The sequence below is a fragment of the Cervus canadensis genome, chromosome 8, assembly GCF_019320065.1.
Source record: "Cervus canadensis isolate Bull #8, Minnesota chromosome 8, ASM1932006v1, whole genome shotgun sequence".
NCBI lineage: Eukaryota > Metazoa > Chordata > Mammalia > Artiodactyla > Cervidae > Cervus > Cervus canadensis.
In genome coordinates, this window is record NC_057393.1 from 53698254 (window position 1) to 53722164 (window position 23911).

A 23911-nucleotide genomic window follows, 5' to 3' on the forward strand; every position below is an offset into this window, starting at 1 on the left:
AAGCCCAGCAGATGACCACTTTTCTCAGGTTCCCTTCAATTCCCTGGGGCCACATGACTGAATTCTAGTCTATGAAACGTCAGGGGAGTGACTTGTGCCACTTTCAGGCTAAAGCTGGTCAGTGTGCCTTTTTCCACATTCTCTTTCCCATCCACCCAGCATGAAGTTGACGACTCCAAGATGGTGGAGAAAAAAGAGGCCTGATCCACGAGTCAGTGTTCGAAGGCGAGCCATGCCACAGCTACCCAATCCACATCAAGCTGTGACGTAGTCAGAACTAGACCTCCGTTATGGTAACTCACTGAAATTTCGGAATTTATCTATTGCAGACGGCAGCATTAACTCCCCTGGCTGATATATAAAGGCATTATTATCTTTTTAGTATGTTAAAAGCAATACAGTGCTAGAGGAATGTAAGTTTAATTATGACTCATAGAAGCAAGGAAGCAACTACTACTAGAATTGCAGAACTTCCAAATTAAAAGTGGGCAAAGGTACATGATAATAGGTTTGTCAATCCTGTAAAAATAATTAAAAGGAAAAGAGAAAACAACAGAAAATGAGTAGCTATCATAGCAGGCACTATCAGTAACCTCCTCACCATCCATTCCAGCCACCTTCCTCCCTTGCTGCTACTGCTACTGCTAAGTCACTTCAGTCGTGTTCGACTCTGTGCGATCCCATCCCTGAGATTCTCCAGGCTAGAACACTGGAGTGGGTTGCCATTTCCTTCTCCAATGCATAAAAGTGAAAAGTGAAAGTGAAGTCGCTCAGTCATGTCTGACTCTTCGAGACCCCAAAGACTGCAGCCTACCAGGCTCCTCCGTCCATGGGGTTTTCCAAGCAAGAGTACTGGAGTGGGGTGCCATTGCCGCCTCCCTTGCTAAAAATCCTAATTTGTTTGGGAAGTAACAAGAGATCCCTTCGTTTCAGGAAAGGCAAGTTTCTACTCCAGCCTCAAAGGACAAATGAAATTGGTCTAAACCCATCACATAATATTATTTTCAATGGCAAGTAGTCGACCTAGGAGTGACCAGTCATCCCCACTTTTGACAGAGAAGATGCGGGCAGAAGTCCCAGTGAAAGGCTTTCGTGTTCTAAACAAAAGGTGAACACTTCTTAGGAGAAATAGTTTCACTCTTTCCTCATTTACCTCCCCTCATTCTTCTTGGTTGGAATGAAGAAGTGATGTCAGGAGCTGCTGGAGGACTTTTTCAGCCATGAGGAAGACAGCCACACTCTAGAGATGAGTAAGCAGAAACGTGAGAGGAGATGAGGCCTTGACGATCTGACTGAGAAGCTAAACTAATCTATCCACTGCAGTACACCTCCAGACTTCTTATCATTTAGGAAAAATGAGGAACTCCAAGCAATAAAGTTCTTTAATTATTAAACGAAATGTGGTAATACAAATAGGAAAGATTTATTTAATCAGGCAACTATTAATGGTGCATTCTGTTACTTACGGCCAACCACATTCCAAACTGATACAGAGAACAATGAAAAATAACACAGAAGCCCTAAACCCTAAGTATACTCATTAACACAAAAAGGGGAACAGAATTAATTTCTCTATTAAAAATCTGAGACTGTCAGATGTAAATAAAAAGTAAAATCCAGACACTGCTTTGGGAAAGGCCAAGTATTCTCCTTACTGGCTGCAAGGAATAATAAATCCTTGCATCTCCCAAGCAAAAAAAAAGTAAAATCCAGTTCTGTACTATTTAAATATAACACACACGTAAAAAAGAAAAAGGTTAAAAATAGTCAGCAATAGGCTGTGCAAAGGCAAGCAAAAAGAAAGCAGAAGTGCCATTGTCAGACAAAACAAATTCAAGGACAAACATGTCAGACAAGGCAAAGAATATTATGTGATAATAAAAGATGCAACCCACAAAGAAACTGTAACAGTCATAAAACTTTATACAACAAACAACATAGCAGACAACTGCATAAAACAAAACTCCTAACAACTCAAAGAGAATTTGAAAATATATATATACCCATAGTGGAGAGTTCTACAATATTTATTTCAGAAGCTGGCAAGCCAAATAGATTTTAAAAATTAATAATATAAAGTTTTTGAATAATATAGTCAATAAATTTTACTTAACAACTACAGAGCTTTACTTCTTAAAGTTTAAGAATATACTTTTATTCTTCTGATCTTGCAATTTGTGAGAAAAATGTTATAGGTCATATTCTCTAATAATGACACAAAATTTAGAAATCAATGAGGGGAAATAGCCATCAAGAAAATACTCCTAGAGAACTCATGGATCTTAGGGCAAATCAAAACTAAAATTACACATCATCAAGGGGAAAAGTTGTAGCAAAAAAAACATGAGTACAAGTAACAGTAAGCTCAAAAGAAAAATTATAGGTTTAAAGCCTTTTCTTTTTGATGTCCAAGTGAAGATAAAGCTTTCTTCTCCACACATTCCCTCACTGTCCAATAGTTAGGACTCTGCCCTTTCACTGCTGAGGGCCCAGATTTAATCCCTCGTCCGGGAACCAAGATCCTACAAACCACGTAGTACAGCCAAAATAATAAAAGTTAAAATTTTTGTAAAAAGTTTAAGAAAAAAATCTCTCTTGTCCAAACACACAATATAGAAGCAAAATAACAAGAACAAATGTATAGGAATACAAGAGATACCTCCATAGTATCTCAATACTCAATATACTCAGTACCTCCAACATACGTCAATAGGAAACAGAAGTGAAGCAGTCTGCAGGGTGGAAGCCTCAGCTCCCATGTGGATCCTGAAGGAAATGGTCACCAGGAATGTGACTCCTACGGGGCAGAGGGGAATCAAACTTCTCCAGGTGAGACAGGGGCCGGAGGAGGATTCAAGTCAGGTGCTGGTGATGTGCTCGGCAAACTCAAGGGGCAGATAGGAAGTTACTATGGCTTCAGCAGAGGGAGCAAGAAGGGAAATCGCAAATGCAGTTGGAGAAGCATCAGCTTCAGTTCATTCAGCGACCCTTGCATTGGACACTGTTGACTCTGGTAAGGACTCTGCATTTTGTTCTAAGTGGGATGGGAAGTAACGACAAGTGGAGAGTGGGGAAAGTGATATAATCTCATTGATAGTTCAAAAGGCTCACTCTCCCCGTTATGTGGAAAACGGGAGACAAGGAAACCTGGAAGGACAGTGAGCATCTGTAATAGTCCAGGGGCTAGATAATCATTTCTTGGACTAACATGATCCTGGTGGAAGAAGTATAAAGTGGTTAAGATTTAGGATATATTCTGGAGGAAAGAGCAATATTTGCTTAAATTTGGGACATGAGTTGTGAAAGAAAGAGAACAAGAAACCTCCAATGTTTCCACTTAAGCAATGGAATGAAAGGTGGTGTTACTGAAAGGAATAACATGAAAGAAATAGCTTGGATAAATCAACACTTCTGTTTGGGTCAAGTTAAGTTTGAGATGTCTATTAGACATCTTATAGGCAATTGAATAAAAGAGAGTTCAGAGGAGAGACCAGAACTAAAATATAATTTTTTACAGGCATCACTGTATAGATATTTAAAGCCGTAAGACTGATGAGAGCAGATAAAGAGTGAGTATAGGAAGGAGCTAGAAGAGGTGGAAGGACAGAAGTCTAGCACATTCCAACATGTAGATAGGAGAAGGAACCCCAAGGAGATGAGGACAAAGAAGGCTGTGAGGCAGGAGAACAACAAAAAGAGCTCAGTATCAGAGAAACCAAGGGGAGAAAGAATTTCGGGGATTAAAGAGAGGTCAACTGTGGCAAAGGCTACTGATGGGTCAACAGGATGAAGACAGAATTGACCACTGGATTCAACAACATGGAGGTCACCAACGACCTTGACAAAGGTGATTTCATGAGTCTGTGAAAGGGAACACTTAGAAACCTTTAGAGGAAAATATAAAAGCATATCATTATTACTTTGGGGAAGGAAAGAATTTCTTCTATGAGATATAAAAAGAATATAAGAGACAATGTTGATGTATTTGAATACAGATTAAAGCTTAAAATTTTCTCACACAAAAAAATACCACAAAGACAATTAAAAATCAGCCACCAACTGAGAGAAGATACTTGGGGTATGCACAAGTGTCAAATAATTGCACCAATTAATAAAAGCAATAGTAACAGTTAACATCTACTGAAGGCTTATATGCTATTCACGGTTCAACATATTTTACATGTATTAACTTATTAATGTCTAGAACAATCTTTCTTTACTAAAGTCCTGTGAGAGAAATAAGCCCTATAAAACATAATTTGAATGGTGATTTTTTTTTTCTCAGTTCTCTAAGAATGGTATATAGATAGTACTAGTCAAGATGCATTGTAGAAAAGTCAACTCATTACATACTATGTATCCTGTCAAGCAACTATTGTCAAATAATTTGCTAAGACCCCTTTATATTCTTTAAAAATATTGAGCATCTCAAAGAATTTTTGTTTATGTGGATTATACCTATCAAAATTTGCCATATTCAAAATTAAAACAGAAAATTATAATATATATATTTATTTAAAATAATAACATATCAGGACTTCCTCAGTGTCCAGTGGTTAAAACTCTGTGCTTCCACTGCAGGAAGCAGGGATTCAATCCCTGGTCAGGAAGTAAGATCCCACATGCTGCAGGGCATGATCAAAAAAAGATAAAATAATAGCAAATCCATTACATAATAACATATACAACACTTTTATGAAAAATAGATATATATTTTAAAATAAAATATATTTAATTGGGAGAGTGGCTTCATTTTCCATTTTTGCAAATCCTTTGAATGTCCAACTTAATAGAAAGCAGCTGGACTCTGTTGCAGTACATAATTTTAGTTGAAGCATATAAAAAAAAAATTAACTTCACACAGACATATAATAGGAAAGAGAAGAAAACAGAAAAATCCATGCCTTTTCAGATATTATAGATAATCTTCTATTATACCACACCAAAACTAAAGTGGTAGTTTCTTAAATGTTTGTTGTGATGTGAAATCTGAAACAATATCAGTGAATTTATTGTACTTTGTCCTATTAAAATTCATAGGGCATGTTCATCTCCTAGTTTTGGTCAATGTATCATGGTGACATAAGATGTAACCATTAGTGGAAGCTAGATGCAGAGCATAAGGGAAACTCTCTGAAGGACACTCTCTGAAGGAAACAACTGAAACTCTTCTATAAGTCTAAGGTTACTTCAAAATTAAAAATTAAAAATTTTTAAGCAAAATAAAACTAAAATCCATTGGTTTATGTTGCACTTTGAAAAGATCTTTCACTCATGCATGATTTAGCAACTTTTCTCATTGTTCCTTTGGAAAATACTGGTCCATTGAGTCGAGCAGATCTTCCAAATGTGGACACATTTTATTTTCCAATACATAAAATCATGTCTGTTAATATCACTTCAAACCTCAAAGAAAAGCCTCTACGTATTGGAAATCTAATAAGCTCATTGTGGCTGATATAAGTTTTCAAAAAATTCTAATTTTTGCTTGAAAGCTCGAAGTTTATCACTGCCTTAAATTTTATCAGTTGTTTTCTTTGAAGTGAGAGTCACTTTATTAATTTTCAAATACCCAAGTTTGAAAAAAGACATAGTTTGTCAGTCTTCTTTCAAATAAAAATGGCATTCCATGAAAAAAGAGGCTAGTTCAGCACATAACTCAAAAAACCACATACTGCTTTTCCTCAGGACAGCCATCATACTTCAGTATGCAGCAGAAATGGCTTATGCAGCCTTTCTGTTTGTCACACAATAAAATAATAAGGTTTACTGTTTCATCAAGGAGTGAAACCATCATCAATTTTACTGTGAGTGTATGATGATGAAAAAATATAATCATTTCACTCCTACAAGACTGGAAAGAATAAAAATGCCTGATGAAAAAGTCTGCTTGTTGGAAAGGATATGGAACAATGATAATTCTTATAAATTGCTGATGGTAGAAGGTACTGATACAATCACTTTGATGATATTTAGTAATGTTGAATATGCTACACATTATTACCAAGCACTTCCAAGTACACATGTGCCCAGGAAAACCTGAATAAAAAGGTTCGTGGAAACACTGTCCAAAATATTAAAAATCAGAAACAACATAAATGACCAATAAAGGAAAACAGATAAATACATTTTGGTATGTTTTTATAATGCAGTACTCCATAGCAAGAAAAATAAACAGGTTTGAACAGCACAGACTTATCTCTTTAAAAAATGCAGAACCAATAAATTAAATTCAGACTGCATATAGTATAATGTCATTCATATAATGATTAAGCAACATACTGCTTACAAAATATATATTAAAGTACAGAAAAGATACAAGGATGATACATTTTGTATTTATAACAGGCTTCCATTTGGGAAGAGTGATGAGTGAAATTTTAGAAAGATATTGAAGTGTGAAGTATACCTTAATAAAAATGAAGAAGGTAGGACTTCCCTAGTGGTCCTGTAGCAAAGACTCTGCACTCCCAGTGTAGAAGGTCAGGTCTGACCACTGTTCAGGGAACTAGATTCATGTCACATGCCGCAGCTAAGACCTGGCATAGCCAAATAAAGAATTTTTTTTAAACAAAGAAGGCACCATGTTAACCCTTAGTAATATGGGTCCATAAGTACATATTACACTACATTTTTTTTTTTTTTGAGAGTCCCTTGGACTGCAAGCAGATCCAACCAGTCCATCCTAAAGGAGGTCAGTCCTCGGTGTTCATTGGAAGGACTGATGCTGAAGCTGAAACTCCAATACTTTGGTCACCTGATGCGAAGAGTTGACTCGCTGGAAAAGACCCTGATGCTGGGAGGGATTGGGGACAGGAGGAGAAGGAGACGACAGAGGATGAGATGGCTGATGGCATCACCGACTCGATGGGCATGAGTTTGAGTAAACTCCAGGAGTTGGTGATGGACAGGGAGGCGTGGCGTGCTGCGATTCATGGGGTGGCAAAGAGTCGGACACGACTGAGCGACTGAACTGAACTGAACTGAACACTACTTACTATTTTTGTCTATATGTTTAAATATTTTACAGTGAGAAATTTTTAAAGCTTTCTTTTAAAAAAAAAAAGATGAAACATGAATAAACTAAGTTCTCAATCTAAGATATTAATAAAAAAATAAATAAAAATAGAAAAGAATTACCAAAGAAAAAACTAATATTAGAGAATATACAGCATATATATTATAAACACAGCCAAACATTTGTTCTTTGAAAAAATGTAATATGATAGGAAACCACCCAGCATGCTTAAATTAAAACATATATATATATAAACATATATATGTATATATTATATATGTTTATATATATATATGGCATTAGGAATAAAAAAGAGAGTGTTAAACAAGAACTGATTAAAAGAGAGTATCAAGGACTTCCCTGGTGGTACAGTGAATGAGAATTTGCCTGCCAACGCAGGGGACACGGGTTTGATCCCTGACCCAGAAGATTCCGCATGCCACGGAGCAATTAAGTCCCAGTACCACAGCGACTGAAGCCTGCGCTCCCTGGAGCCTGTGCTCTGCAACAAGAGAAACCACCACATCGAGAGCCCGCCAACCACAACAAAGAGGAGCCCCCACTCTCTGCAACTGGAGAAAGTTGGCGGGCGGCAACAAAGACCCAGCACAGCCAAAACTAAATCAATCAATAAAAGAGAGTATCATGTACTATTCTGTATTAATAGATTTGAAAATATAGATATAGGCATAAATCTTCATAATCTTAAATTAGACAATGGTTTCTTAGATATGACACCAAAAGCATAAACAACAAAATATATATATGCGATTTGGACTTCATCAAAATTTGATACTTAAAACTTTTGTGTTTCAAAGGATGCCATCAAGAAAGTGAAGGGCAGCTCAAAGAGTGGGAGTAAATATTTGCAGATCATATATCTGATAAAGGACTTGCGTCTAGAGTACATAAAAATTCTTATAACTCAATAATAAAAAGACAATTCAGTCAAAAAATGGGCAAAGGATCTAGACATTTCTCCAAAGAAGATATACAGATGTCCAGCAGGCACAAGAAAAGATGCTCAACATCTTTACTCATCAGGCAAATCAAAACCACAATGACATAACACTTCACACCTCCCAGGATGGATTTAACCAAAAACATAAATAATAAAGAGTACTGGTGAGGGTGTGGAGAAATTGGAACTCTTATCCACTGCTTGTGGAAAATTAAAATGGTGTAACTGTTTTGGAAAACAATCTACCAATTCCCCAAGTTATTAAACATAAGTTATCAAAAGATCTGGAAATCCCGCTCGTAGATACACACCCAAGAGAAATGAAAACATACATCCACACAAAAACTTGCACATGAATGTTTACAGAAGCATTATTCATAATAGTCAAAAGTGAGAACCCAAATATTCTTTAAGAGATGAATGGATAAACAAAATGTGATACATGCATATAATGGAATCTTATCCAGCCATAAAAAGAATGACATATGGATATATGCTACATTGTGGATGGACCTTGAAAACATTATGCTAAGTGCAAGAAGCCAGTCACAAAAGTCCACATATTATATTATTCCATCCATATGAAAGTCCAGAATAGAGAAATCCAGAGACCTAAAGAAGACTTCATGCTAAGTCGCTTCAGTCGTGTCCGACTCTTTACAACCCTATAGACTGTAGCCCACCAGGCTCCTCTGTCCATGAGATTCTCCAGGCAAGAATATTGGAGTGGGTTGCCATGCCCTCCTCCAGGGGATCTTCCTGACCCAGGGACTGGACCTGTGTCTTTTATGTCTCCTGCATTGGCAGCCAAGTTCTTTACCACTAGCACCACCTGGGAAGCCCCTAAAGAATATTAGTGGTAAAAAATAAATAAATAAATAAATAAAAATTTTAAAAAAAAGAATATTAGTGGTTACTAAAGGCTGGAGCAGGGAGACAGGGGCCTGAAGGGTACTAGTAAAAGTCTACGAGTTTTCTTGAGGGATGAAAATATTCTAAAATTGATTGTGGTGATGGTTGCACATCTCTGTGAATATACTAAAAACCATTTAGTTGTACACATTAAATGGGTGACTTGTATACACTTTAAACAGGTGACTTGTATGGTTTATGAATTATGTCTCAATAAAGCTGTTCTGGACAACAACAAGAAAAACTCTCCTGGCGATTATTTGATACAGTAATTTAAAAAATTAGCTAAGGTATAGAAGTCCAAACAAGATATGGACAAACTTAACCTAACCAACATCTATAGAACAGTCCACACTATAATGGAACACTTTCTTTCAAGTGCACACAGAACACTCACCTGGATAGACTACATTCTCGGCCATTATAAAAGAAACAAGAAGTTTTAAACGTTTGAAATCATTGATGGAAAGTATAGGGAACCCAACCATGGTAGCCAGATAATAAGCATATCCATGAGATGATAAGATAAAAATAAATGCTCCCTGAGGCCCCAAATCATGTCATTTTGAAAGGACAGGCAGCAAACCGGTATGGAAATGCACCTGAAGAATTTAAACCCCAAAGCTAAATGCAAAATCTGGTTTCAAATGAGAGAATCCTAGGAAGCTTTGCTAATTTTTAATGTGAGAAAACCTGGAAAGCAGTGATGCTAGTAGCCACTCCGAGAGATAACAGAGGGGCCGGCAGCTGCCTGCAACCTGCTACTTCAGCATGACTCCACTAAGGAGAGCTGAGACCTGGCGTCAGGTTACAGGGAGTCACGAGATAACCAGGTGGTGGCCTTTCTCAGAAACTGCCCCTGTTGACCTCCACGTGGAAGAGGAAGCAGTGAGGTGGACAGGGAAGAAGGGAGGTGACAGGCATAAACACCCCTCAACGAGCAAGGGGAGAAAATACAACCCCAGCAGCTCAGCCTGGCATGCCCAGCTGAGGTCCTGCAACAGGCAGGAGGAGTTTCCCTCCAGCTAGAGTTGAGCAAAACTCCATCTGCTTAATCAGTCCATGCACTCCAGGAAACCAACTTACAGTTACCAGGGAGGAAAGAGGGGGTGGGATAAACTGGGAGACTGGAATTGACATATACACATTACTATATATAAAATGGATAACTATTAAGGATCTATTGTATAGCACAGGGAACTCTACGCAACACTCTGTAATGCCCTGTATGGGAAAAGAATCTTAAAAAAAAGTGGATATATGTGTATGCGTAACTGGTTCACTTTGCTGTACCCCTGAAATTAACAGAGCACTGTAAATCATCCACACTCCAAAAAAATTTTTTAACTAGAGAAAAAAATATACAGCCCATGGGCTCTTGGCAGCATCCAGGAAAATAGTGAGGGGTAGGCGGGCAGGAGAATCCCATCCCCATGGACCAAGCTCTTCGGGAACTTGCAGAAACTCTCTCCTTCTTTATATGTCTCTCCTTAGCCTTGTAGGAGAAGCCCCATCAACATTACTACTATCAAACTTCTTTAACTTTTGCCAGTATTATTGTTTTAATTGGCAATGACATACCTTATTAGTGAGACTGAAAACCTTTCCGCATGGTCACTGTGGATTTGAAATTTCACTCTGGTGAGTGACTTGTTCATATCTTTCCTCCATTTTTCTACTATTTTTCTTTTGCTGATTGGGGAAGTTTCTTTCATCTCTGGATACAAATCCTTTGCCTGTTACAAATATTTTCCTCTCATTTATCTCTCCTGTTTTGTTTTCTTTTTAAACTCAGTTTGGTATCTTTTATAAAGATTTTTAAAATTTAGTCATATTTATCTTTATTTCCCTTATTTTTCTTGCTGTGTCTTATTTTAAGAAAGCCTTCATTCTCCCAAATATGCTCTCATATTTTCCTTGATTACTTCTAGAATTTTGTTTTTGCTTTTCCTACATTGGTCTTTAGTCACCTGGAATATGTCATTTCACCATAAGAGTAGCTGTGAGAAGGAGGAAGATGCTGTGCCGTGAAGTGTGGGGAACTGGAGCCCCAACGAGCCTGGACCCAGATTCTAACTCCACCTCAGCTCAAACGGAGATGATAACCTATTTTGCTAATTTGACAACATACATCTTAAAGTCTCTGAAATCAGGATGTGTCTTATAAACAATGGTGTATCATGGTTTCATTTACAGCTTTCTTGTTACTGCTACTGCTAAGTCACTGCAGTCGTGTCCGACTCTGTGCGACCCCATCCCTGGGATTCTCCAGGCAAGAATACTGGAGTGGGTTGCCATTTCCTTCTCCAATGCATAAAAGTGAAAAGTGAAAGGGAAGTCACTCAGTCGTGTCCGACTCTTAGCGACCCCATGGACTGCAGCCTACCAGGCTCCTCCGTCCATGGGATTTTCCAGGCACTAGAGTGGGGTGCCATTGCCTTCTCCGACAGGTTTCTTAGTAGTATATAAAAATAGTGTGTCTTTCAAGCTCCAGCATCTTAGATTTCATGAATCTAAGGTGGGCATGCTGATTTTCTTCAACTCCCTTTTTAGATTTCTCTGTTAGATTCAACAGTTTTTCAGTAGATCCACTTAGAGGGCAATGAGTTTGCAGGAACACTGGGGAATAAGGGGCTTGGAAGCCCTGGATTTGGGGGCTGTAACTCTTTGTAACCCATCTTAGATTTCATGAAACACAAAGGACCCAATCTCAGGTCCCTAAGGCAGTAAGATAAACAGGTACTTCAGGGGCCCAGGACAGGTGAGACATTCCATCTGGGTGAGTTCTCCTTCATTCCAGAGAAAGCAGCTGCTCTGAGGCCTCATTCTTCCTGCAACCCTGGCCCTTCCTCCTTAGCCTCCAGAACCTGAGCCTCCATTCCAGGAACCCCTCAGGCCCCCTTCTCCAAAACCTTCAGTGGGACAAGGGCATACCTTCAGTTGTCTGCCAGATCCAGGATGCTCAGAGCTGACAGTTAAGGGCTCCATCTAAAGCTGATCTCTGTCCATATTCAACAAGACTGCACCCTCACCCCTAGGGACACCCACACCTGCTGGGCACCAGAAGCGATTAAGGCGGGTGCCCCCACATCCTCTCACAGCAGCTTCTGCCTGGCTCCTCCCACTGCCCACCTGGTGAGCCTGTGGTTTTGTAGCTTCTACAAATGCTGGAGACAGGGAGCTAAGGGCTCTGGCAGAGCTGCCTCGGTCAGAACCCTGGCACTGGGCTCAGGGAAGGCCAGGAGCACACGGTGTGGGCCGGGCAGTGTGAGATCTTTGCACACTTCAGCCTCACAGCCACCCAGAAAGCCCCTGCCTCATCCCAGATGAAGGGAAGCAGAGTGACACCCCAAAGAATTACAGCCCCCAAATCCAGGGCTTCCATGCCCTTGATTCCCCAATATTCCTACATACTCACTGTCCTCTAAGTGGAGCTACAGGAAAACTGTTGGCACTAATAGAGAAATTTTAAAAGGGAGTTGAAGAAAATCAGCATGCCCACCACAACATGACAGCAAGAACAGGGATGGGGCAGGAGACAGCTTCAAACACGGATTCCCTTCATGTTTAATAACTTCTGTGTGACGTGCTGAGAATCCAAACAGTGAGGGGTGTGCTGCTGGGGTGGCCAAATCATTTGTACAAGGCGGCAGGGAGGGGATAAAATATTTATCACTTTCCCCTCAGAGGAAAAATTGTGGGGAACTAGCAGTACAAAGTGGAGTTAGTGTCCAAGTAATTATTGTTATTACCACTTGATTATAAAACCACTATTGGCATAAAAAATAAGTCTTGAAAGATAACTAAACAAAATCAATCTAAAATTCTTGATTATACCAACAAAACCATGGAGAGGGATATTAAAATATCCTTGTTTCTCATCTTCAGTCTATAATATTTCATTCCTGATAAAGGTAAAATGGATTCAAGTACATATTTTTAAAGCTTTAAACGAATATACACTATTTAATATACACTTCAATCGACTCCCTTTAAAAAAATGATAGTATCAAAAGGAGGGGGGAAGAAAATATACAAGGAAATGAACACTAGGCAGATGCAAAGGAAAAAAGCAGAGTCAGTCAACCTAAAATCTAAGCCAAAATCCTAAAAAAAGAAATGAGAAGGAAGGACTTACCCAGCATCCAGTGGTTAAGACTCCGCCTTCCAATGCAAGGCGTGTGGGTTTGATCCCTGGGGATCTTCCGATCCCTGGGGATCTTCCCAACCCTGGGATCAAGCCCATGTCTCCTGCATGGCAGGCAGATTCTTTATCACTGAGTCACCTGGGAATCCCACAGCTCACAGCCTTCTACTCAAAAGAGAAATCCTTTAATACCTGTCTCCTCAACCAAGCCCTTTGACACAGCATGCACACCGGGGTCTCAGCAGCTCCCTGCCCACAGCCAGCCCCAACCATAATCCTCAGGTTTGTTCCACTTGCTAGAACGGACACGACACAGCCACAGCCATGCTGACACGGCATGTGCAGGCTGATGGAAGAGACAGACCGTAAACAAGCACACAGACATGAGAGAAAAGAAGACGATAACAACAAAGGCAAATCCAGAGACAGAAAGCAGATCAGTGCTTGCCAGGGGCTGTGGGGGGCAAGGATGGGACATGACCAAGTAATGGATATGGGCTTTCCTTCTGGGGTGATGTATATGACATGAATGGTGGTTGCACAACATTCTAAATGTACTGAATGTCACGGAATTGCACACTTTAAAATGGTTAAAATAGTAACTTTTATGTTGTGTATATTTTACCACACACACAAAAAATGATACTTTCAGATGAGGTAAGTGCTTTGAGGGAATTCAGGCTGGATGTTATAAGAAAGACAAGGGTGGGGTCCTTGAGAGCAGGGAATCAGTGAAGAGCTCAACATTTAACTGAGAAATGAACGAAGGGGAGAACCCAGGCTCATGAGGATTTGGGAACAGAGTATTCCATGCAGAGAGACACAAAAGGGGTGGAAACTGGGCTGGAGGATGGGCAGAGGCCCTCAAAAAGCATTTGTGTTCCTTTGAGTGCAATGGAAGCCACTGGGGCAGTGAGATCCCTGAGTCTAATGTGTTAAAAGGGCACTTTGGCTGTTCTTCAGAGAAAGGTCCTAGGGCATGAGCCTGAGGCAGGGGGACAGCTGAGAAGATGGATGCATTGGGAATGTCTGCAGGCTAGTACAGGTTCCCACGCCCGGAGAGGGAACAGACTGAGGCTAGGAGGGTCCAGGCCCAGCAGGAGAGGTTGCCATGGCTACTGGAAGGTTCCCAGGAAACAGAGACAAGGTGGATGCCCAGGGAGAAAGACCGTATCCTACAGCTTTCATTAGAGCATGGACCAGGCCTACCTGGCCACCAAGTCCAGGGCAGACGCACAGCGGGAATGGCTGAGAGCTGAGACGGGATGCTGGATCGGGTGTCTCCTTCCAGCCCCAGGTCAGGGCTGCTTGCGGGAGTGGCAAAGGATGGGAGGACAGAAAGAGGTGGGCCTAGCAGGTGGGAGCTGCCTCTAGACCCTTGGGGAACGGAAGCCGTGGGGGCTGGACAGCCGGACTTACAGTCTTCCATAGGCTGGACCGAGGGGCAGGCACAAGGCTGGCTGGGTGGGTGAGCATAAGGCACCTCCGTGAAGCTGCAGGTTTGGCTTGCAGTGTGGCCAATGTCAGCCACGTTAAAGGAGAGAGCAGGAAGGAGAGTGGGGGAAGAGATCTGGACCCCACAAAGAGGATGTCCAGACAGATAAGAAGATGGTCATGGAGAAACCAATTTAACACTGAGAGAGACTGCCAATCGTGGCCAGAACCAGCAAGACCAAGTGGAGAGCCTGTCTGGGTCACTGCAGCAGTAGGAACATGTGTCCTGAGTCCTGTGTCCCAGGTGACACACAGCTCTAGCCCCAAGAAACCCCAGAAAGGGCCAGGAGGTTGTGAAGGCTGTAAGAACTCACATCGCATGTGAGGAGCTGCAGAGTCATCATCATGCTTAATGGCGGTGGCTTAAATCTAGCAGAATGTAATGTGATAACACACCTTCCTGGAGTCTCAACAAACAACACAAATTTCCATCAGACATCAAATTTTGCCAGAAACTTGACAAACTAGCAAATATGATGGGAAATGTGAAAACAACGGAGGCTGAGGGTCTCTTCTACGACAGGGCAGAACACCAGAAGTGTTTCAGCAAAGTACAAAATAAAACCAAAAAGACACACCTGCATGATCAGGGGAGTGAGATGCACCCAGCCATGACCATCCTCTTTCAGCCCAGCTCACTTCTGTGGACCCTCCCAGGACCAGAACAACCACCGAGTTTCTGTAACCGGAATAATCCATATCACCAGTGTTTATCCCTACCCTCTGCAGGCAAAACCGGAAAGCAGAGACATTCTCAGCGTCAGGATGCACCTTGCCCTGCCTGAGTCCTAGGGACAGCGAGATCAGGCCTGCTAGGAGCTGAGAAGTGTCCTCAGAAGAAAGAGGGTGGGATGGAGTTCTCCAGGGACAAATGGGACTTGGGAGATCAATGGGCAGGAGGAGGTGCAAGGTCATTCCAGGCTGACAGGAACTAAGTTGTGCTCAGGGATCCCAAGAGGCTGGCACACACAACAGGACGCAGCAGGTGCTTCCTTCAGGACAGATTGGAGGGAGGGAGGCACAAGCTGGGAAGGAAGTGTCTGTGAAAGGAAGGAAGAGAAAAGATCCAGCTGATAGAGCCTGTGCCTGCACACCCTGCCCTGAGCCACCCCATGGCTGCTTCTTTCCCAAGTCTCACTCCTGACACTCCCGTTGGCACGCTCTCTTGGATCCGATCTGTTTACCCATGGATGCAAGAGCTGAAGCTCTGTCCAGTTCACCAAGATCAGAGCTTAGTGATGCTGGCTAAAGGTATGAATGAATGAACCAATGAATACACACACAGATCATCCATTGAATTGAAGCACTGAGTTCAGAAGTGAATGAATAGAAAAACGTCAGTCACTGGACCAAGGTCAAAGTCACAGGATATTCATCCCGACTGTATTCTTAGCAGTTAGGTGACTTTGGAGGATTGGGCTGTGGTTTCCTCATCTGAGACTGGGTCACAGGGTTATGGGGGCATTCAGTGAGGGCAAGCACATGGTAAATATTAAAGGTCTCAGACAAGGTGGGGTGGTTGTTGCAACCCTTTATCAAGATTCCAGGATGAGAAGCAGGCAATGTGCACCCAGACCCATACTAAGAAACTCTTCAGCCTCTGGGGCTGCGCCTGCCCCCAGGGCTTCCCTGAGGTCGTCCCAGAAAGCTCTGGGACTGAAGAAAAGAGCTGAGATCTGAGCAGGATCCTGACCTGGAATACACACACTCCTCCTTGTCTCCATTCTTTATAAATCAGAAAATTAATTATCTGGAAAAGAGTCTTCTGCACCAGAAACCCAAATGAGCTTAATGTATAATTTATGCACGAAAATGTAGATGTCAACGTGTGACAAATCATAGTAAAAATATTTTTGTAGTTAAAGCTTTAGGCATCTGTCTTCCTCCCAGAAGAGTCACAGCATCAATGACATGCGACCCCAGGGCTCTGGGCGGGGGCGGGGGGGTGGCAGGAAGGTGGCCTGTCTTTTTCACCAGCAGTGATGAAGCTGCCAGTGCAGTCCCAGCCTTGGCACCAGCCACAGGCAGCCAAGTCATAGCTCTGCCTCCCTGGGGTCCTACTCTGTCTTGCTCAAAATGGGGATTTCACACTCTGTGGAGCTCTGTGTTAGACCCAAGGGTGGAAGATGGAATGAAGAATGATCTCACTCCCGGAGCTTTGAGTCCCCTGGGAGAGCCAGGCAAGCAGAGGATCAAAGACACTGACAGTGTGGCAAGTGCCAGGGCAGGGATGGGTCCAAGCAGTCACCAAGGAGCAAGTACCTCTCTGTGCCAGGAGCATCCCCGAGAGACTGCAAGAGGCAGGGGCCAGAACTAAAGGAGGATAAAGGCAGGAGAACATTCCCCCATGAGAAGAATCATGCGTGTAAAGAGAGAGGCTACAGCAAGATGGCCAGATGGGTGCAGGTGTGGCCTGAAGCACATAGCAGGGGCTAATGGTGAGCCAGAGTGAAGAGAGGGAGCCAGGTCACCAAGGGGCCTGTATGTCTATCGAGAAGCAGAATCTTGTCCCAGACTGAAAACTTACAAACTGATCAAGGCTACACCTCACTCTGGTCAACAGTACAGAGGCTAAGAGGAGGGCTGTTGTGGACAGCCAATGAGAAGGAAGACGAACAGATTTTGTGAATGGTTAAGTGCAGCATCCACATACAGTGCCCTCCCCAGCAGGGTCTCGCATCTTGCACAACTCAGCAGCCCGCCTGCTTCAGATGTGCCCTCGCTCACAGGTGCCCCAGTCCACAGCCTTGACTGGCACATCACTGCATGGTAACTACCTGAAATGTGGACTGAATGCTTGCTTCTCAGCTGCAGTTGCTATTGCCTTTGAGGCTGGTCACTCTTAATGCAGGTCCAGGGGCTCCAGCACAACCGGAAGCATCCTCTCACACAAGGACAGGGAGAGGAGGGGCACAGGGCACCGAGCTGGGACCACTGAGCTGCACTCGCAAGGGAGGGAGGGGTGGTGTGTCTTTGTTGCACCCTGCCCTCTGCCCATGCCATCAGGGTCCCCAGGCAGTCCCCTATGCAGCCTTGGAGCCCTGCATAAAAGAGAGGCACCCAGGCTAATGGGATAGGATGCTCACAGAACAAGGGTTTCAAGACCCTGACCCTCATCCCATCAGTACATATTTTAAAGAACACAGCCTCATATTACCAACTTTTCCATCTCCCAGGAGGCCAGGGCCCAGGCCTTTGGTTACTCCCAGCCACCTACCTCGCTTGACCTTGGGGGGCCTGAGGCCCTCGACCTGGGCCAGGGCCTCCCAAGCCTCACGCTCCCTCCAGCGTCTCAGCTGCTCCTCGCGCATTTTGTAGAAGAGGATGTGCTTCTGCACATCGCTGAGCTCAGCGAGGAGCTCAGGGTCGATGTACATGTCATGCAGAATCTGCTGAAGCATGGCGCCACCCGGGATGCGCACACCAGCAGGACACCCCAGGCGAGTCCTCACCCCGGGCTCCTCACGCCACAGCCACTCCCAGAGCCCCTTCTCCGGACAGCATTGTCACTCTGCCACAGCTCCCAGCCAATGACGAACTCATCTCCTCTGCTCAGGACAACAAGAGGGATCAGGCAGCTGGAAGGAAAGAGGCAGCCAAGACCTGCAATGGAGATCCAGCACCTGGAACAGTCTAGTCCTTCTGCTGGGTCCCCAGGAGGCTGGGCCGTGGCCTCCCCTGGGCTCTCAGACGATGGAAGAGTCGAAGCCTCTAGCTCTGTGGCAATGCCCAGGCCCGGCCCTGCCTGGCCCCGCAGGTGTCGAGTGATCTGTTAGTGGAAGGTAACGATGACACCAGCTGTATCAATGACACTGCCCCAGCCAACCAGGAACCGATCTTTCCTCCAAAGGTAAGAGGAGGCGGAGGAGGCAGGTTTGCCAATGAATTCCATGTCTTTTGAGTCAGTATCAAACAGGCCAGAGGAGCCAGGCAGGAGCTTCTAGGCTGCTCAGTCTTTCGCTTTAGTTGTTCCATCACTGCCAGCCTACCTCTTTTCCAGGACGTTGGCCTACTGAGATAATGCTTCTAACACTCTGCCTTGGAGGAAAAGAGATCTGCCCTTCTTTCTGGCTTGCAGTTAAGGAAGAAAGCAACATGGAATCAGTAGGGACACCTGAGGGGCTTGATCACAGGATTCAAGGACATGAAGGAAGCAGATATCCTCTCCTTTTCCCCTGTAATGGGCTGGCTCAGTCTGGGATCAACTGTGGTCACTGCTGATCCTTTTTTGTTGTTGTTGTTGTTGTTGCAAGTATCTGGACATGATCACAAACAATACAAGTGTGTTTTCTCTGTCCTCTTCATGCCCTGAATGTGAAGCGTCCTGGACGGAGGGGGATGTTGCTTTCTGCTTGGAGGGCACTCACCTGTCTTTGGCCATGAAGATGGGTAGTGTTGCTCATGCTGAGATCCAAAGTTCACCCTAACAGGCACTCAGAGCTACTCCCAGCTGTCCCTGTATTCAGACAAGGAAACCGGTTCAGAGAAGGTAAGAGACTTGCGTCTGGCTACCCACTCCACAGGCTGCCAGCCGGGAACTTCATCTAATTTTCAAATTTGACATCCACTAGATATTATGAATATTTTGATGGTCTGTAGCCTGAGCAGGAGAAAACAAACAGAGTTTGGCACTATGGCCTGGGAGGGATGGTAACCTTCACATCCTCTTCCCTCCCCAAGAGGACTAAAGGTGGATCAAGCACCCCAGAGTGATGGAACCCAGGTGTGAGTGGGTGCTCTTTATGCCCAGGGGGTCACAAGAAGTATGGAGGGCCAGGCTGCCCCTCCCCCAGGTCTGGCTGGCCTGTCCCAGGTTGACCCAGACCATGGAGGCCCCACACAGAGGCTCCTGCCATGCAGCGCTGTGGTCCTGGATGCCACCCACCCTCTTCTCTCTCTTCCCCACTCAGGGAGGGCAGAGAGAGGGCACAATACAGGGCTGCTGGAACGGGCCGGTTGCCGTCAGCATGAGGTCTGGTCCTCTGGCCAGGGCGGTGATAGTGTCATCCTCGTGGTGGTGATATGTTTGAGAGAGGGTGGGTGGTAGCCAAATGGGAAGGACGACGCTAGCGCCCCGTTTTGTGCCCCAGCGGGCAGAGAGTTCCCTGGCAATCCCAGGTCAGTAGGGCAGGAGACCGACCGTGGAGCGCAGCCTGGGCGCGGGCTGTATCGGGTTTCCGGAAAGACGTGCTAGGGCCGACGCGGGTGGGAGTTGCCTGGCCCGGCTCCGCGCTCCATCTCTGGCCTGGCTTCCGCCCGCCAGTCGCGGTCCCCGGGCGAAGGAGGCCGCTAGACTCGGCCTGGAGCGCCCCCTGACGGCCAATCGGAGTGGGCGCGCCTGCCCGTGGGAGAGCCCTACAGAACAAGCAGCTAGCGCCGGCCAAGCGCGCCGGGACGCCCCGGGATCTGCGCGCAGGCGGACCGCTTCCCGCCGCTGGCGCGGTGCGACAGTACACGACGGCGGTCAGGGCCCGGACGCCAAAGGCGGAGGCAGCGCAGACCAAAGGAGCTTGTGGCAGTTGCGGCCGAGGCAGCGCCCCGCGACTGGAAACGAACAAGGTGAGGAGTCCCAGAGGTATTTACACATGGCCCTTTACCGCCTTCCAACTGATTTTGTTTTCATTTTTCATCGGCTGATGTTTAACTTTGCATGCTAACGCAGTTCTCTCTGGGGGCAGGGTGCACGCAGGCAATGTTCTTACGCAAGTAACTGGAAACCACCCGAATGTCCCTCAGTGGGGTGGGGAGTGGCCTAATGAGGAACACTGACGCTTGTCACAAAGAATGGAGTCTATATGTCTGCTTTGGCCAAGGAATATGTCCAGGGCGGAAAAATGGAAAGGTGACACTCAGAGGATTGTGCATGGGGCAATCCATTAAAAAAATTATATGTTTGTTTTCGTATAAACGAAGAATATGAAAGAAGACACACATGGTTTCTTGCTTTCTTGTTGGAAGGGGGAGGAAGCCCACTTTAGACCGTTCTGTATTGCTTTATACAGTGAGTAAGATAGATAATTCTTATGAGTGAAATAAATATATTTCAGAAGGGCTGAAATGTGACCCAAGAAAACTGGCCTCTGGACACGGGACAGGACATGCACAGTCTTGTCCACACTGGCACCCACCCCCAAAGAGGGACATGCAGACAAAGCCAGACCTTCCTAGCAGGAAGGCTAGAACCTTGGCAGGGATAATCCTTCCTGTCACCAGAGGTTCCTAAGCTGCATAAGGGCTTGGAGACATTTCTCTGAGACAGAAGAGCAGGAGGTTGGGAGAAGTCAGCGGACTCTGGCCAAAGTCTATGAGGGAGGTGGTGAGGACTGTAGCAGCATGTCCAGTGGGGACCAAGGGCACAAGAGAGGGCATTTCCTTATCCCAGAGTTTCCTATCAGGTATCTGCTTACATCTAAAATCATTTTGAAGTGTAGATCACGTCACTCCTCTACTTGAAACCCTGCAGTGGCTCCTGTGTCACTCAAAGTCCAAGGCTTACAGAATCTGCCTCCTCCCAGCTACCCGCCCCCCACAAAGTCCCTGTTAACCACCACTCCCCTTCTACCTTTCCACAGATACACACTCCCTCCCTTATACTGGCTGTTCCCTCTGCCCAGGGCCCAGCTAGCTCCTTTACCCCGCTCAAGTAAGTCTTTGCTCAAACTTTTAGCTCCTGTATATTCCCGATCCCTCCTTGGTTGCGTGTATGCTCAGTCATGTCCGACTCTTTGTGACCCCATGGACTGTAGCCTACCAGGCTCCTCTGTCCATAAGATTTCCCAGTTAATAATACTGGAGTGGCTTGCCACTTCCTCCTCCAGGAGATCTTCCCAACCCAGAGATTGAACCAGTGTCTACTGCATCTCCTGCATTGCAGGTGGAAACTTTACTGCTTAGCCACCGGGGAAGCCTCCCTTATTCTGCTCTATTTATTCCCGTATCACTTACTCTGTAAGAGACTCTTTTACAATTGGTTTGGTGTGGTCTCTCTCCCCCGACTTGTAACAAGCATTGCAAGGACAGGTGCTTTGCTGATCCCCAGTGCTGAGAGCTCTGCTGGGTGTGCAGCAGGTGTTGAATAAAGACTGTAGCTACTAGAAATGAGAATGGATGATGGAACATTCATGTGGGAATTGACCAGAGGCTGTGTAAATGCTGCAGAACAGGGCTCTGGGGAGATGCTGTTGGAGATTCATACCTGGAAGTTGTGGGCAGATGGGCTAAGTCTCTGGGGCATTAGGTGGACTGGCCACTTGCCCTGGCTATCCCCGCAGGCCCTGACCACAGGGCTCCCTAAAAGGCAGGGTCAAGTCATGGTCAGGGAACCCCATCATCTTGACTTCAGGCAGCCCTGAGCACCACATAAAGACGGACTGCAGGAAGGCCTTCCTTACCTTCTCCTCCCACCTCCCGGGCACACAGTCACTTGGGGAAACTGGTCCCAAGTGCACATTTAGGATCTTATCTGGTCTCTGTTTTGTGATCCAAAGGCTCAGTGACAGTCTAGAGGAATTTCTGCTTTGTTACCCGTTAAGCTCCCCTGAAAAATCATGGCCATAAAAATCAATAGGGTCCCTGTATGAGTGCAACAGCCATTTAGAAAATACAATATGAAAGACATCCAGTTCACAATAGGAACCAGATATGAAACACTGCGAATAAATTTAACAAACATTGTGTGGACCTATGTGAAAAAAAAGTAAAAATCCTTGCTGAGGGCACACCGAGGATTTAAGTTGGTATAGGAACACACTGCATTCACAATTGAAAAGCTGCAATATCGTAACATGTTCAGTTCACCTCTGTATCAGTTAGCCTTCAAGATGGTTCTTGATGATCCCAGACACCTGGTATCTATGACTTTGGGTGGCCTCTCTCACACATACCAGGCTTGGTCTGTGTAATCAATAATAGCATGCACCAGAAGTGATCATCTGTCACTTCTGAGATTAGGTTATAAAAGATTTTTCTGCTTCACCCTCGGGTTCTCTCCCTTCCTCTCTCTTTTCTTCTCTCTCTCAGCATTCACTCTGGGGAGACCATGTTACAAAACCTCCATGTCAAGGAACTGAAGTCTCCAGCTAACAGTTACGTGAGTGGCGGAGGATCTGGTCAGATAAGACTGCAGCCCCAGCCAACAGTTTCACTGCAACCTGACGAGATCCTGAGCTAGCATTCCCCAGCCAAGCTGTTCCTAGTTTCCTGACCCTCAGACAGAGTGTGAGATGTATAAGTGCTATTTCAAGCTGCTAAACTTCGGGGTAATGTGTCATGCAGCAAGGCATAACTAATACAATCTCAAATAATTAATCTATTTCTACAATTTCAAGCCAAACCTGAAATTTAACTGGTATGTGGGCAAGGCACTTTGATAAAGTGTTTCCCAAGTTAGCCAAAAAAAATGAACAGATGAGAACAGTCTAGAAAATACAGTGGAATGTTGAACTCTATATTGCCAGTATGCAGACTTCTAAAACAAACATTTCAGTTCTCACACATACACACACACACACACACAAAACAGATAGATTGAAATAAGAAAGCCCAGTTGTTGTTTAATCACTAAGTTGTGTATGACTCTTTTGCAACCCCATGAACTACACCCTGCCAGGTTCTTCTGTCCATGGGATTTTCCAGGCAGGAGTACCAGACTGGGTTGCTATTTCCTTCTCTAGGGAATCCTCGCAACCCAGGGATCAAACCACTGTCGCCTGCATTGCAGGCGGATTCTTTACCACTGAGCCACCAGGGAAGCCTGAGAAAGCCCATACTCAGATCCAGATACATATGTAATTATTTAGAATGTGATCCAAATGACACTTAATAACGGGGTGAGGGAGAGGATGGATGTTTATTCAATAAACAGAGCTGGGATAATTAGCTAGATCCTTGCCTGTTACCTGTGATTATACCAGGATAGCCCTCAGTGGTCATGACCTTAGGGGTTCTGTGACATACAAAAGAATAACTACTGCATCATTAGTCATAATCATGGGAAATTTCCAAATAACAGATGGATTCAATAAAAGGGGCTTAGATTAATAAATCATGGTGAGTCTATAGAATGAAATACTATACAGCCATTAGAACTGATGTTGAGCATATCTGTTGGCATAAAAGGGTAATCGTGATATATTACTAGTGGGGAAAAGCATCTGTAGGATGCTCCCAGTTTAATGTATCAGGAAAAAGAGTACTTTAACCCCCAGCGCCTTCTAAAGAGAGTAAATAGGTCCTAGTAAAAGGAAAGGCCCAGGGTCTTCCCTAGTGCTCCAGTTGTTAAAAATTCATCTGCCCATGCAGGGGACATGGGTTTGATCCCTGGTCCAGAGACTAGGATCCCACATGCCGCAGGGCAGCTAAGCACGTGTGCCACAGCTAT

General features: G+C 44.4%; 1 protein-coding gene across 1 annotated transcript in view; it reads right to left on the reverse strand.

Moving 5' to 3' along the window:
• Window positions 1–18021, reverse strand: part of SH2D4B (SH2 domain containing 4B) — a 77702-nt gene extending 59681 nt beyond the window's left edge. The window contains exon 1 of the mRNA XM_043476165.1: window positions 17750–18021. Within this exon, the coding sequence (XP_043332100.1) occupies window positions 17750–17933 (184 nt within the window). The 5' untranslated portion in view covers window positions 17934–18021. The remainder of the gene's footprint in view (window positions 1–17749) is intronic.
• Window positions 18022–23911: the final 5890 nt, after the last annotated feature.